At 45.5% G+C, this 14,646-nt stretch overlaps 1 protein-coding gene across 1 annotated transcript in view; it reads left to right on the forward strand.

The window, feature by feature from the left end:
* The first annotated feature begins 7,499 nt into the window (after nt 1-7,499).
* Nucleotides 7,500-14,646, forward strand: part of LOC109916669 (ral guanine nucleotide dissociation stimulator-like) — a 173,557-nt gene continuing 166,410 nt past the window's right edge. The window contains exon 1 of the mRNA XM_048613585.1: nt 7,500-8,188. Within this exon, the coding sequence (XP_048469542.1) occupies nt 8,168-8,188 (21 nt within the window). The 5' untranslated portion in view covers nt 7,500-8,167. The remainder of the gene's footprint in view (nt 8,189-14,646) is intronic.

Raw genomic sequence — 14,646 nt, forward strand, 5'->3', positions numbered from 1 at the left:
GGCTTACAAGAAAGCAAATCATTGACTGTAAAGCACTTTGGAGCATCCTGAATTATTTTCTGTAGGCCCCAGGCAATTCATTGTTCTTGATTTCTATAGCTTTTTTAAGAGCAGGGTTCATTTTCTGAAGCAAAAGCAATATACTTTAGATGCTGGAAATCTGAAATGAATGTGGATAATGTCAGTCAACAGATTCAGTCAGCATCTATGAAAAGGGAACCAGGGTTGTAAGGTTGTCACTCAGGCGTGTTAACATTAAATGTCAAATGCTTCCATGCAGTTTCTGCTTCTACGAAAAGTGTCTTTGCTAAGGCTGGCAAGGTGTGTTGTGATGGTCTATTCCAGTCCTCTAGATTCTTGGGCTCCTTTTAGTTTGGTGATGTTATCCTCCTTCAGAATCATTTCATTCCAATTTACTCTCTTAATGTATCATCCCAGTGAGTCCAAAACTGCCCCGAGTCCAACAGTAACTCACCCATTTGACTACTCTCCACTGTCCAGTCATGGCTACATTGAACAGGTAGCTATTTAGCCACTGCAAGCACGGCTGCACTCTATTCTGCCCTCATCTATCTAGTGTACATCGGGGGATTGGGGGCGGGGGGGAAGCAAAGCTATAGTGTTAATGTTGCTGAACCAGTAATCCAGAGACTCGAAATGTTAGCTTGCTCTCTCCATGGATGCTGTTTGACCTGCTGTGATCTCCAGCATTGGTTGTTTTCGGTACAGATTCCAGCAAATGCAGTCATTTGCTCCTACGTAATGTTCTGGTGACGTGAGATTGAATCCCATTTGAATGCAATAAAAATCTAGAATAAATCATTGAGGATTCTTATGGCATAATGGTGTATTCTTACCTCTGAGCCAGGAGGCCTGGGCTCAATACTATCATGCCCAAGAGGTGTATATTAACATCCCCGAAAAGAATGATTGAAATAACTCCTGCAGAGATTGACATGCACTTTACAGAAGGTGCCACTAGATGGTGATGGGGAGCAACTGATATCTTCCCCCTTCATTCCTTGGTCTCCAGAGCAGTGAAACCAGATGTTGGAAAACATCTGCATTTATGTAATGCCTTTCGTAATCTCAAGCTGCGCCAAAGTGGTTCACAGTCACTGTTGTAAAATTGCAGCCCAACTACTGTCAACTGGGATGAAGCTAAGGGGTGTGCCTCAGTGCCACACCTTAATGAGTGGGTGGCAGGGAGTTGAAGGATGTTTATGGTGTAGTGGTATTGTTGCTGGATTTATGAGTATAAAGCCACAGGCTAATGTGCTGAGGTCATGGGTTCAAATCACACAATGTCATGGAATCCCTACAGAGTGGAAGCAGGCCATTCAGCCCAAAAAGTCCATACTGACCCTCTGAAGAGCATCCCGCACCCCCTACCCTATTCCTATAACCCTGCATTTCCTATGACTAATCCAGCTAGCCTGCACCTCCCTGGAAACAATGGGCAATTTAACATGGCCAATCCACCCAACCTGCACATCTTTGGGAGGAAACTGGAGCACCCAAAGGAAGCCCACACAGACACATGGAGAATGTGCAAACTCCACACGGATAGTCACCCAAGGCTGGAATCGAACCTGTGTCTCTGGTGCTGTGAGGCAGCAGTGCTAACCACTGAGATGGCTAAAATTTATAATAACAAACTAGGCTAATAATGACCCATGTAACTGTTACCGTAAAAACCCATCTGGTTCACTAATATCATTTAAGGAAGCAACTCTGCCATTCTTACCCAGTCTGGCCTACATTTGACTCCAGACCCACATCGATGTTTTAACTGCCTGCTGGGAAATTAGGCGAACACCCAAGTCCCATGAATGAATGAGAAAAACAAGGATATACATTACAAACTCAATTCTAATGTAGGGTATATATCTGAAATATGAAGCACTCCCTCAGCCATTGACTGTGTAACTCCAGCATTCGCTGGTCTTATTTTCACATTTTGAGCTTGCACAGCCTTTCCTTTATGAAAGATGAAACCTGCTCTGGTTTGATCAACACGCTAAAGTACAACCTTTTGGTTTTATTTTTCAGCTTCCCGGTGGGATTTAACGTCCTCAGGTTGCCCCCCAGAAGATCCTGACGCAGTTCCCTGGTGGGCACTGAGATGCAAGTGTTCTGACTGCAAATTTCCCTAGCTGCTCTCCCAGCATGGTGCAGCTATGGTGTTGCCATGGTGACAGACAGCTAAAAGGGTTGTAACACATTTCTGTGTCACGTCCTTACAAGACGTAAACAGACAGTTGAACAATGCAGCATCAAGGGCTTTTGATTGCTCCCAGAGATTACCAGGCATCATTTGAGATGACCTACATTATACATTGCTGAGCTTGATTGAAGACATCTTGATGCTGTCCCTTATAAGGACTTCAATCATGGGAAATGGAGTATGCAGGGCAGAAGAGGGCTTTGATTAACAAGGTTATGGAAATCTAAAGGCTGCAGTGTGAATTCCTGCAATATAAGTTCCTAACATTTGCTGACACCTTTGTCTGTTTTTAACAGTTTCTCAAACAAAGAGAAAAAGGTGCAAAGTCTTAGAATGTGGCCAATACGAGCCAAGCATCTTTCTATTGCTAGTACTTAGTTGACCCGAGAAGGTGCTAGTGAGCGATATGGAGATGACTATCAGCCATAATTCTTGACCCAAGTGAGGAGTTTGTGGGTTCAAGCCCCATGAACAAAGACTGAAGCACAGTATCTGGGCTGGCTCCCCTAGCATAATGCTTGAAGGAATGCTTCGCTCTCACAGTTCCCATCTTTCACCAGAGTTGTTAACCAAGGCACCTTCTCCAATGGTGCTAAAGGTCCAATGGCACAGTTTCAAAGAAGGACAAGGGGAGCTATCACTGGGGTCATGGCCAATATTTATCCTTCAATCAACATGATGCTGAGATTCACCATTTGAAAGATAACCACCCTGCTCTGTATTGGACCTTGCTGAGCACAAACTGGGGCTGGTGTGTTAATGTAGATTACAAACAGTGACTGCATCAATTTGTTTTACAAAATCCTGAAGCCATCGAATCATTTGGAATCCTACCACACAGCCAGAGACCATTCAGCAGGCTGTGCTAGTGCTGGTTCTTTAAACAAGGTGCCCACTGCAGTCCAACACTCTGGCATTTTCCCCATAAATCTTAGTCAGGCTTCACCTGGAGTGTTGTGTACAATGTGAGCACATCGATTCGGGAAAGGTGTCAAGGCAGTGAAAGGGGCACAGAGCAATTTTCTGAAGAAGGGTCCTGACCCGAAACATCAATTTTCCTGCTCCTCTGATGCTGCCTGGCCTGTTGTGCTCCTCCAGCTCCCCACTGTGTTATCTCAGAGCAGACTAACCAGTGTGATTTTAATCAGTCTGTGTTTGCTTAAGGTTTGCTACTTTCCAGTTCCCAACTAATTCTGTTAAAGAGTTCCGTAACACCTTCAACTTTGCAGCTGCACTCCCTCTGCTTAAAAGAAGAAAGGTTTGCATTCATATAGCACCTTTCACAACACCAGGACATCCAAAAGTGCTTTATGGCACATGAAGTACTTTTGAAGTGTATCTCTGTTGTGAAGCAGTCGGAGGTCTTGTGGTGCACTGTGTAGTGACCCTGCTTTTGAGCTACATGTTCCAGGATCAGATCCTATAAGAAACCTTGGAAGATGTGCTCCTATGCAATCCAACAGTTTCATTATTAGCTGTGAATCTTCCCAATGCAGGGTAAGGGTCGGAGCAAGTCCTGGTCAACCAGGTCATTGGAAAGCACATTGGTGCCTTTGCTATCCCTAGCTCTAGACTGCAACATGCACAGCAAACTGTATGTGGCACAGCAACCAAGACTGCCTGGTGAACTGTACACCACAGTGTCAGAAAAACAACGGCCTATTAGCCCCAGGCACCATCACAAGTGTTCTCCTGATCAATAAGTAAAGCTTTCTCCCCGATGGCTTTCCCTTCACCAAGCCCCAGCCCTGCCGATTTGAAACCAAGAGATTGCAAAGCCATTCCACTGTGCCAGGAGCTGAGTCTTCCCATTTGGAGCTGTGACTGTCTGCTCACAGAGGGGATCCTATATGGCAGTGCCTCAGGATCGAGAATCTCTGACTTCCTCTCCAGGGTCTGGATAGTCTGATTCTGAAGCCACAGACTCTGCTACAGGAGGGGCAGGTGATGTTGAATGAGGTGGGTGGGGGAGACACTCTGCATTCTGCTCACTCTTCCTGTCTCTCAGCCTCCACGTTCTCTACACTGTGACACTCCAAGCGCTTGGTGCCTTTGCAAATGCTTCTTCTCTGGTTTGTGCATTCCATGGCAAGCAATTCCCTCAATCGATTACAAAAGCAGGGAAGTCATGTTGGAGTTGTTTAGAACTTTGATAAGACCACAGCTGGAGTACGGTATGCAATTCTGTCACCACATTACAGGAAGGAGGTGATTGCACTGGAGGGGGTGCAGAGGATATTCACCAGGATGCTGCCTGGGATGGAAAATTTTAGTGACGAGGCAAGGTTGGATAGGCTTGAGTTGTTTTCGTTGGCGTAGAGAAGACTGAGTGGCGATCTGATTGAGGTGTATAAGATTATGACGGGCATGGACAGTGTGGATAAGGAGCAGTTTGGTTGAAGGGTCAGTCACGAGGGGACACTGGTTTAAGATGAAGGGTCAGGAGGTTTGGGGTGAATTTGAGGGAAAACTTTTTACCCAGAGGGTGGTGATGGTCTGGAATGTGCTGCCTGGGAGGGTGGTAGAGGTCAATCGCCTCATATCCTTTCAAAAGGACCTGATGAGCACTTGGTACGTCACAACATTCAGGGCTAGGGGCCAAGTAAATGGGATTAGGTTGACGATCAGGTATTTCTCTTGTGTCAGTGCAGGCTCAATGGGCCATTGGGCCTCTACTGCACTGTCTGATTCCATGTGTCAATGGGAATGCTGTATTTATGTAAGGAGGCTATCAGAGCATCCTTGGAGCGTCTCCTCTGCTTACCATTGCAGAACTTGGAGTAGAGAATTTGTTTAAGGAGTCTTGTGGTGGGTATGCAGAAGATGTGGCCTGCCTATCGCGGTTGGTCAGGAATGACCAGTATTTCAGTACTGGAGATATTGGTCTGGGAGAGGTCACTATCCTGCCAGTAGATTTGCAGGATTTTGTGAAGGCAGCACCAGAGATAACTGCAGGGATTAGCAGCGTCTGCTGTACATCTGATGCATACAGAAGGATGGGGATCCATAGCTGCTCTGTAGACCACATACTTTGTGCTGGGCTTGAGATCTCATACTTCCAACACGCTGTTCCTCAGGCTGCACTTGTGCATTGGAGTCAAGGTTGGATTTCATCGTCAATGTCTCCTCAATCCAAGGTCCAGATAACTACCACAGTGAGGCTCATCAAAAACATTCATGTGTCAAGCTCAGCTAGATCATTCCTCTCTGCTAGGCATTGTGGGTCCCCTGCAGCTGTGACTATGGGGGCACTGCTCTAACCTGGTCCGTTTAGTTTAGCAGGGAACACCTTACACATTTCTTTTATTTTTATTCATTCATGGGATGAAGGCGTTGCTGACCAGGCAGTATTTATTGCCCATCCCTAATTGCCCAGAGGGCAGTTAAGAGTCAACCACATTGCTGTGGGTCTAGAGTCACACGTAGGCCAGACCAGGTAAGAATGGCAGTTTCCTTCCCTAAAAGGACTTAGTCAACCAGATGGGTTTTTCCGACAATGGACAATGGATTCACAGCCATCATTAGATTCTTAATTCCAGATATTTATTGAATTCAAATTCCACCACCTGCCGTGGCAGGATTCAAACCTGTGTCCCCAGAACGTTATCTGGGTCTCTGGATCAACAGTCCAGCATTCATACCACTAGGCCATTACCTCCGTTGTGTAGCGCATGTACCACAAGAATGTATATTCAGCAAACATATGTCGCCATTCATTAGGAGATAATCCAGTTACCATGTTCAAAGGAAATCACATCCTCTGCTATTCCTCATATCATGTTGCCAGTAAGCACACACATGTGGTTAAAGTTCACATGCTCATATCACTGCAGCAATCAGATGCCTGTTCAGTATCTAGCACGCATCCGGAAATGCAAATCAGCCACATCTGGATTTGCAGCCCACCACATATGGGTATAACAGCTGTAGAAACCAGAACCCAGGATCACCAGCCACCCTCTGAGGTCCAAAGCTAGTGCCACTCAATAACTGCTTGCTCACAATGAACAGTGATTGGCATCAGGGCTATCAACTCGCAAGTGGCAGGGTTGGCAGCAGAGGTTGAACACTCAGAAAAGAGGATAAACCCCATAAGCATCCATTTAAGACTGAGATGAGGAGCAATTTCTTCATTCAGACTGTGAGTGAGTCTGTGGAATTCTCTGCCCCAGAGGTTCAGTCAGGAAGTATATCCAAGACAGAGATTGATGGATTTCTGGAGACTAATAAAGAAATATGGTAGGTGGGGGAAATGTTGTGGAGGTAGGTGATCAGCCAAGATTTCTTTGAATGGTCAAGTAGTTTTTTATGGACTGAATGGCCTGCTCCTGCTGATATTTCCTGTGTTCCCATATATACATGGGAGCATTCACTTGCAGTGAGAGAGAGCAATGGCTTGGAATTCTCTAAAGATTGAATCAGACTCCAGCGTGGCCTCCTGGTGCAGTGGTTGTGTCCCTAACTCTGGGCTAGAAGCTCTCTACTCAGGCCCTATCTGACCCAGACTTACCGAACAATACAGAAGAGTCTCTTTGGCCCATCAAGTCCATACCTCCAAAATTTTGCTAAATCAACTTTCCAGCATTTGGCTCCTGGCTTTGAATGCTGTGACATTTCAAGTACTCATCTCGATATTTTTCAGGTTTCCCATCCCAAATACCCAGGCAGTGCATTCTGAACTCCCACCACCCTCTGGGGGGAAAACATTTGTCTTCAACTCCCCTCTAAACCTCTTGCCTTGGTGCCCCCTTGTTATTGCCAATTCATAACACCACATATCTAAACAAGAGATAGTAGGAACTGCAGATGCTGGAGAATCTGAGATAACGAGGTGTAGAGCTGGATGAACACAGCAGGTCAAGCAGCATCAGAGGAGCAGGAAAAGCTGACGTTTCGGGTCTAGACCCTCCTTCAGAAATATCTAAACAAGTTGATTTAAAAAAAGTACTCTGAAATCAGAACTCAATATAAGACATTCTAATTGCCATGTGCAATGACCTTGATCTAAATCCATTAATGTCTCATTCAGATTGAAATGAGAGGGTCAGGGGCAGTTTCATCTATTAATACCGTCAGTAACAAGACAAGTGGGAGAATGTTATCGAGTCGAATGTTTTGATTGTGGAAACAGAGGGTGAAATTGCGGGTCGCCGCTGATGAAAACAAGCTTATAGTCACCCCCTCCTCCTAAAGAGAAGGGCGGTGATACTGAGTGACGCTGGCAGTGCACGTATTACAGTGTTTGGGGGGAATGATTGGAGAAGAAGAGATTATTTAATGTTCTGAGGAGTAAGGAGGAAGAAGGAGATGGAATTTGGTCTGCTTTTAATCGGAATGTGAAGGGTGTAGAGCTCTGGGATGTGGATGGCGGTGGATTAACAGCGACATCGTACGCACTGGCTTTACCTGATTCTCAAAAACAAACCTGAGAGAGAGAGAGAACAAGGACACAGCTCCCTTAACAGGCAATTTTCACTCGCTTTTCAAACGGGAGATCATCGCCCCTCTGGACACTGTGCTCGAATGAAGTTAATTTTCTACACCCTCTCCAGATTTGTGGGGTGGGGGGGGTGTTTGTTTTTGGATGGAATGATTTTGTAAAATTGTTCCCATTTAAAGACTGATTTTTTTTCTGTTAAACCAGTCTCCCTTCAGTTGGCAAACTCCAACCCTGGATTTTGCTCCCCTTTTCAAAAAGCTTTTTGCATTTCTTTAACAAAAAAGCATTGACGTTAGCTTATCCAAATATAATAATAATATATGTAATGATGTATCCATTGCTGGGGTAGAGACTTGCACCCGGAGTGGAACATGTGAAGAAGACAGGCTGGGATAAGAGCTTGTGAAAGCTACAGAGCAAACCCTGGCTTGGCTGACCCACACGCTGTTTGGGGAGACGGAGGGCTTCCACTAAGCACATTGGAGAGACTATGTTTGGAGATGATGAGGTGGAGTTCCCAGGTATGTGATCCCATTTTCCCCAGCCCTGGTTACCACCATCACAAAGCTAGAAATGACAGCTCCAACTGCAATACTTCTAATGATTGTGTTGTGTCTTAAGGCGACCCTAAATTCCGTTATAATTTCAACTCAGAATAGGCAGTCCTGTTTTATTTTCCATAATGTGTGTTTTTATTTTGGAGGGGAGTTGTGTGAATGCATTGATTTAGAAATTCACATTCAAATCTGAGGTGCATTCCAGTAAATGGTTGCCTCAGTTCGGACTGAATGGCCATTTTTTTTGGCTCGGTTTGTGAAATGTTATTGGGGAGCAAACCCGCCCGCCGTGGGTTTCAGCTTCAATCGGTGTCGTATATGAGGAAGAGAGAGAATAAACAAAATCTTTATTATTTGTTTCTCAGCGTCGCCCAACTCCCCCGTTTAAAGACGCCCAGGCATTGAATGATGTAATGGTTGTTTGCACATTTGAGGTGGTTCCCGTTGAAAATGCAATAAGTGGGAATCTTTAATCTCAGGGGCATGTTTGCATCTGCAAATGTAACCTTCCCCCCTCCCCCAGTTGCCTGTAAGGTCATATCTTTGGAATAATACCCTCCTGATTGCAACAATCAGAAAGCCAAGAACCACAGTCTGTGCAGTAAAGTGTTAACTTCTGTTTACTATATAGTCTTAGCCGGAACTTCAGGGTTCATCATAGACTGTTCAATAGGGGCACATACTGGGATGGTAGACTGTTAATTATAATATGCAATATTATATCTTGTCCAGTATAAATATCCTTGCACTACTCCCCCCCCCTCCCGTGAAACCCCTGTTGAAGGGTAAACGGATGCAATTAGCGCCAGGTTTGTGTAGTGATAATCTGCACACATATAAACACAAAGCTGCAGAGCCTGCCCACAGTGTGAAAGGATTTCATGTTCTGGATGGAAGACTGTTTACGTAAGCTTCACTCAAACAGCCTCACTGTAATCTACCAAGACATGTCTGACCACTATTGTTTAAGTCAACCCTGGGGATATTTCACCCTGATGTAGGTCATTGAACAGCCCCAGTAACTAATGGCGTTTTTCGGTTCCTTGCCTCACTCCAGGCAGTTCTGCTTCGTGTGTGAAGCCAGCATAAGAATCCATGAGATATATGTCACAGAAAACAGGCCATTCAGCCCAAGCAGACAATACTATTGCTTCTGCTCCATTTGGGTCTTCTGCCATTTTTTCTCAACTAAATTTTACATCATAACCCTCTATTTCTTCTCCCTCAGCTGTTTGTTCAGATTCCTTTGAAATAGATCTCTACTATTCACTTCAACCATTCCCTTTCAAGTTCCAATTCCTCCCTACTCTGTGGGTAAAGAGGTTTTTATTCCCATATTCCCTACTGGATTTCTTGGTGACTGTCTTACGACTGGCCTCCAGTTATGTTCTTCCGCACGGAAGCAAACACACTCCCTGTATCCACTCTAGTGATATACTTTTAAAGTTCTTTGTGGGGGTCAGCCCTTTGCAAGAGAATTACAGACCCAGCACTGCTCACCTGGTGAATAGCAATGAATCCATTTCTGAATGTGAGGAAGTTAAACGAGAAGAGGGGCTTATGAATTGAGGTCATCCCACTGTTGGCCCTAGTTATAACGAGGGCCAACCCGACTATTCCCAGCCTTACTGCAGTCATTATAAGAGTTTCTTTGTTGTATCACTGGTTCCGGAAGCAGGAAGATGTGAAATCCCCGCTATCTTGTAGCAACAATGGTAATGGATGAGCATAGAACAGGAGCCACACTTCCATGGATATAAAAGGCTTTCAGATCTCCTGAGGTACAAATGCTCTGCAGTTTCCAGTGTAGACTGGATGGGCTGAATGGCCGTCCTGTGTGCTGCACTATTTCAGCAATGTGGTTCGAGGGGTCACTGATTATTACCACCAGACATGTGCTGAAGTCACTGTTTGGAATCTATGAAGCCTCTTTGGTACAGGACCCAGTGAAGACTACAACTTCAACAAAGTGCTCATCTTTTCACCGAGCAAGCCCTCGGATCCAATTCACATCGAGGCCCTTCTGCAACAGTAGGGGGCTTTGGAATATGTTTTAAGGTCTGGAAGAAAGTGAGTTGTAATGTTATAGATAATGTGCCTGGCCACGTGCCAGGTGTGGTTATGTGAGGAGCTGCCCATAGACATTGCACCTTGGCAGTGTGCTCTTTATAACACAGTCTTTCTGCACTCACTGCCACTCCAGTGAAAGTGGCCTCACTCCGTTAGTAACCGAGCCAGGCACAAAGCGTGTCTTCAACCTGACTACATCTTGTCAGACATGGTCTGTCTGCTGTTAAATTGATGGATCTCACTGACAGCATCAATAAATTCCCATTTGCCATGGTGAAAAATGGGAGCATGTAATATTGTTTTGTGGGCATGACTTCTGTGATCAGGCTGACATTGCTGGGGAGGAGTTATAGATTCCTAGCAGCTGAGGATTTTTATGGTTGATGTGGTCCCTTGGTTATTGACGTAAGGGACATTTAGTGCTCTGGGTTTAGAATGCTTTTAATTATAAGTGTCTGCAGCACAGTCAGAGATGGACAGTGAAGCTCCTTCTACTCTGCTCCGACAACAACCCACAGTCCTTTTGCTATTGTACAGCAAGATGTACGTTTGTGTAGCACCTCTCACGGCCTCGGGATGTGGTGCAAAAATGAAAACTGGTTGAAATATAACTTTGCAATGTGGCAGCTGATTTGCACACAGCAGGATCCCACAAACAGCAGGGTATCAAGTTTTCCTTTTGCGTTGCCGATTGTGGGGTAAACATTGTAGCCCTCCCTCTCCCCCTCCTCTATTCTCCTCTTCTCTGAAACACCGCCCACCTGCGAGGGCTAGGGGAGGGTGGCTTCAGTTTAACAATTCAACCAAAAGGTGGTCTCTGGCAGTGCAGCACTCCCTCTGTACCACATGGGAGCCTCAGCCTAGAGAGGGACAAGGATAGTTCTAATGTGCATCACCAACAGCTCACAAGATAATATTTGTACGGCCTGGCTTTTCACAGTGAGATTGACTTGATCGAGGTGTACAAAATGATCAGAGGTATAGATAGAGTGGACAGCCAGAGACTTTTTCCTAGGGTGGAGGTAGCTATTACGAGGGGGCATAGTTTTAAAGTGAGTGGAGGTAGATATAGGGGAGACGTCAGAGGTAGGTTCTTTACTCAGAGAGTGGTCGGGGCATGGAATGCATTGCCGGAGAGGGTAGTGGAGTCGGCCTCATTAGGGGAATTTAAGTGGCTATTAGATAGGCATATTGATGAAAGTATAAGGTAGGGGTGGAAGTTAGATAAGACCTTAGGTTTAGGGTAAAAGGGCCTGTACTGTGCTGTACTGATCTATGTTCTATGTTCTATGTTCTATGATGCCCCTTGCAGTGTGACCAACCCTCCAGGATTGTCCTGGAAGGATTGAGGGTTAGTCTCCAGGATATTCCTGCCTGGATAAAAAAAACTTGGGTGGGAAGGGAGGTCAAAAAATATTGTTTGTTGTTACAGTGGAACACCCTATTGATCAGTGGAAACATTGACAGATGGGTGAAGGGGAGAAAGATGTTTGACTGATGACCAAGACCACGGTGCTGTAATTTTTTGTTGGAAGTGTGGAGAGGTGGGGACCCAAATGTGTTAGGTGGCAAATAATACACCGGCACCACTGCTGAGATAACCCACCTGATTGCCCACCAATCAGCTTTTTAAGAGCTGATAGACTGATCTGGGTGTGTCTCTTGCCCTATCGTGGGTCTCAACACTGGTGTCCTGTGTTGCCAGAGGCTACCAGCCAGACAGAGGTCAGCAGCTGAGGTCCACTTTCAGATCCTTCGTAAGGTAAGTTATTTATTCTTCTTCTCACAGGGTGGATATTGTGGAGATCGGAGGTTTGGAGGCAAAGGGCTTTCAGAGATCATCCCATTGGGGACGCGATGGCCTGGTGGTATTATCATCCAGAGATCACCGCCCCCAGTAAAGTCCTGGTGACCCTGATTCAAATCCCACCATGGCAGATGGCAGAATTTGAATTTAAGAAGAATCTGGAGAGTCTAATGATTGCCATGAAGCTGTTGCCAATTGTCAGAAAAACCCATTTGGTTCAGAAATGCCCTTCAGGGAAGGAAACTGCCGTCGTTACCTTGTCTGGCCTACGTGTGACTCCAGACCCACAGCAATCTCTTTTTTAATTCATTCAGTGGATGAGGGTGTCTCTGATTAGGTCAGCATTTATTGCCTGGGGGGCGGTTAAGAGTCAACTACATTACTGTGGGTCTGGAGTCACATGTAGGCCAGACCAGGTAAGGATGGTTGTTCCCTTCCTTAAAGGACATGAGTAAAACAGGGTGGTTTTCCCCAAAATTAGCAATGGCTTCATATCATCATTGGACTTGAATTTTATTGAATTCGAATTCCACCATCTGCCATGGTGGGATTTGAACCCAGGCCCCCAGAACATTATCTGGGTTGCTGGATTAACAGTCCAGCAATAAGACCACTAGGCCATGACCTCCCTATGGTGGCCTCTTAACTGCCCTCTGGGATTGGTATAAATGGGATAGATACTGGCCTAGCCAGCAATATCCTCAGCCCGTGAATGAATTTAAAAAAGAACAAAAAGCAGATTGCTCTTGTTACCTCCGTTTTAGGAGAGTTGGAGGTTCCCTGCATCCTTCCACTTGGATTTCACATTTCCTGCCCACTGATGAGACGCTGATCAGGAGGTGGCGATTTGAGGCCCATTCGTTAAGGGCCTAAATTAGTAGCAGCTTGAGAAGATTACCCATGGACCATCTTGTCAGAATTTAATTAGTGAGGTGATGAGAAGGGGCAGGGTTATTTTTATTGCAAGGCCAGCTTGCCCCTTATTTCCCCTTCTTGCCAGCCCCAGGGTGTGGAAGATCACACTCCTTGGGTTTGTTTAGTTTATAATTTATTTGGGGAGGTGATGTCAGATGAATATAGAATTGCACTGAGGTACCAATCAGGTGTTGCAGGGATGGGGGAAGGGTTGGAGATAGGAGGGTCTGGTGCTGATCTCTCCTATTATCAGGCCATTCCGAGTTATCAGCCTTCCCTCCAGGGCTAAACAGGGGCCGATGTCGGCTGTCAATCCACATTCAATAGACATAAAATTTTAGGCTATCTTGTGGTGCAGTGGTAGTGTCCCTACTCCTGGACTGAGAGGCCCAGGTTTAAGTCCCACCTGCTGCAGAAATGTACAATAACATTTCTGAACAGGTTGATTAGAAAACAGGGATACAAAGTTATCTAGCCCTCTCCCCTCACCTTTGTTGTCATTGTATTGCCCTTAATGAGCTCTGTGCGGAAGTTGAACAATCTGAAATCTGGCTGATTTCCTGGTGGTAGGTAATAGATGAAGTCGCCAGGGGTGACTTGGTGGTGGGGAATGATGTGTCGGTTGTGTGTTTTAATACCTCCAGATGTTTTAAACAAAAATTTAAAAGAAAGACACAAAATTTGGGGGTGGGGGTGTTGCGCATCAAGGTTCTGAAATTGCAGTTGTAGAGTTCCTACTTCTGAGCCAGGAGACCTGGGTTTGAATCACACCTGCTCCAGAGGTGTGTAATAATGGGTCAGTTGGGAGAATGTCTACACGCACAGCAAAGGGTTTAGGGCTCTCAGGATGCAATGATAGTGTCCTTACCTCCAAACTGGGAAGCCTAAGTTCAAGCGTTGCCTGCTCCAGAAATGTTTAATAATATTTCTGAACAGGTTGATAGGGTCAGCACCTAGAAACAAAATCAAGGCTTGAATCTATTCTTCTAACTTCTAAGCTCTTCTCAACATTTTCCTAGCTACCGTCAGTCCTGGGGAAGGATCACTCGACCCAAAACATTAACTCTGATTTCTCTGCACAGATGCTGTCAGACCTGCTGAGCTTTTCTACTAGTTTCTGTTTTTGTCTCCTGTGGAGTGTTGTTTTTCATCGTGTTAGACTTGTCTGGATTCCCACTCATCTATAACAGGTAAACAGTACACAATATCAGAGTCTCAAATTACACCTACTCTCACGCTGCCTAACGATCCTCCCTACCTACTCCGGTCTCATCAGCTCAATAACTGATCTCTTCCCCTACAGCATTTGACCATCTCTCCCTGTGGTTGTGACCCTAACCCTCAAGTTCATTTCCAGGTGCATTTTTAATTGCTTCCTGTGACAAATTGACTGCAGACCCGTCCCCACTGAGCCACAGTCCCTAACAAAAACAGAAATTGCTGGAAAAAGCTGAGCAGGTCTGGTAGCGTCTGTGGAGAGAAAGCCAAGTTTCTCCAGTGATTTCTGTTTTTCATTCTGGTTTCCAGCATCCTCAGGCCCTTGGTGTTTTGTTTTGAGCTGAGAACTGTGTCCGTCCAAGTTTAGAGACAACAAGGTGCAGGGCTGGATGAACACAGCAGGCCAAGCAGC

This window comes from Rhincodon typus, chromosome 28 (genome assembly GCF_021869965.1).
Source record: "Rhincodon typus isolate 14 chromosome 28, sRhiTyp1.1, whole genome shotgun sequence".
NCBI classification, from domain to species: domain Eukaryota; kingdom Metazoa; phylum Chordata; class Chondrichthyes; order Orectolobiformes; family Rhincodontidae; genus Rhincodon; species Rhincodon typus.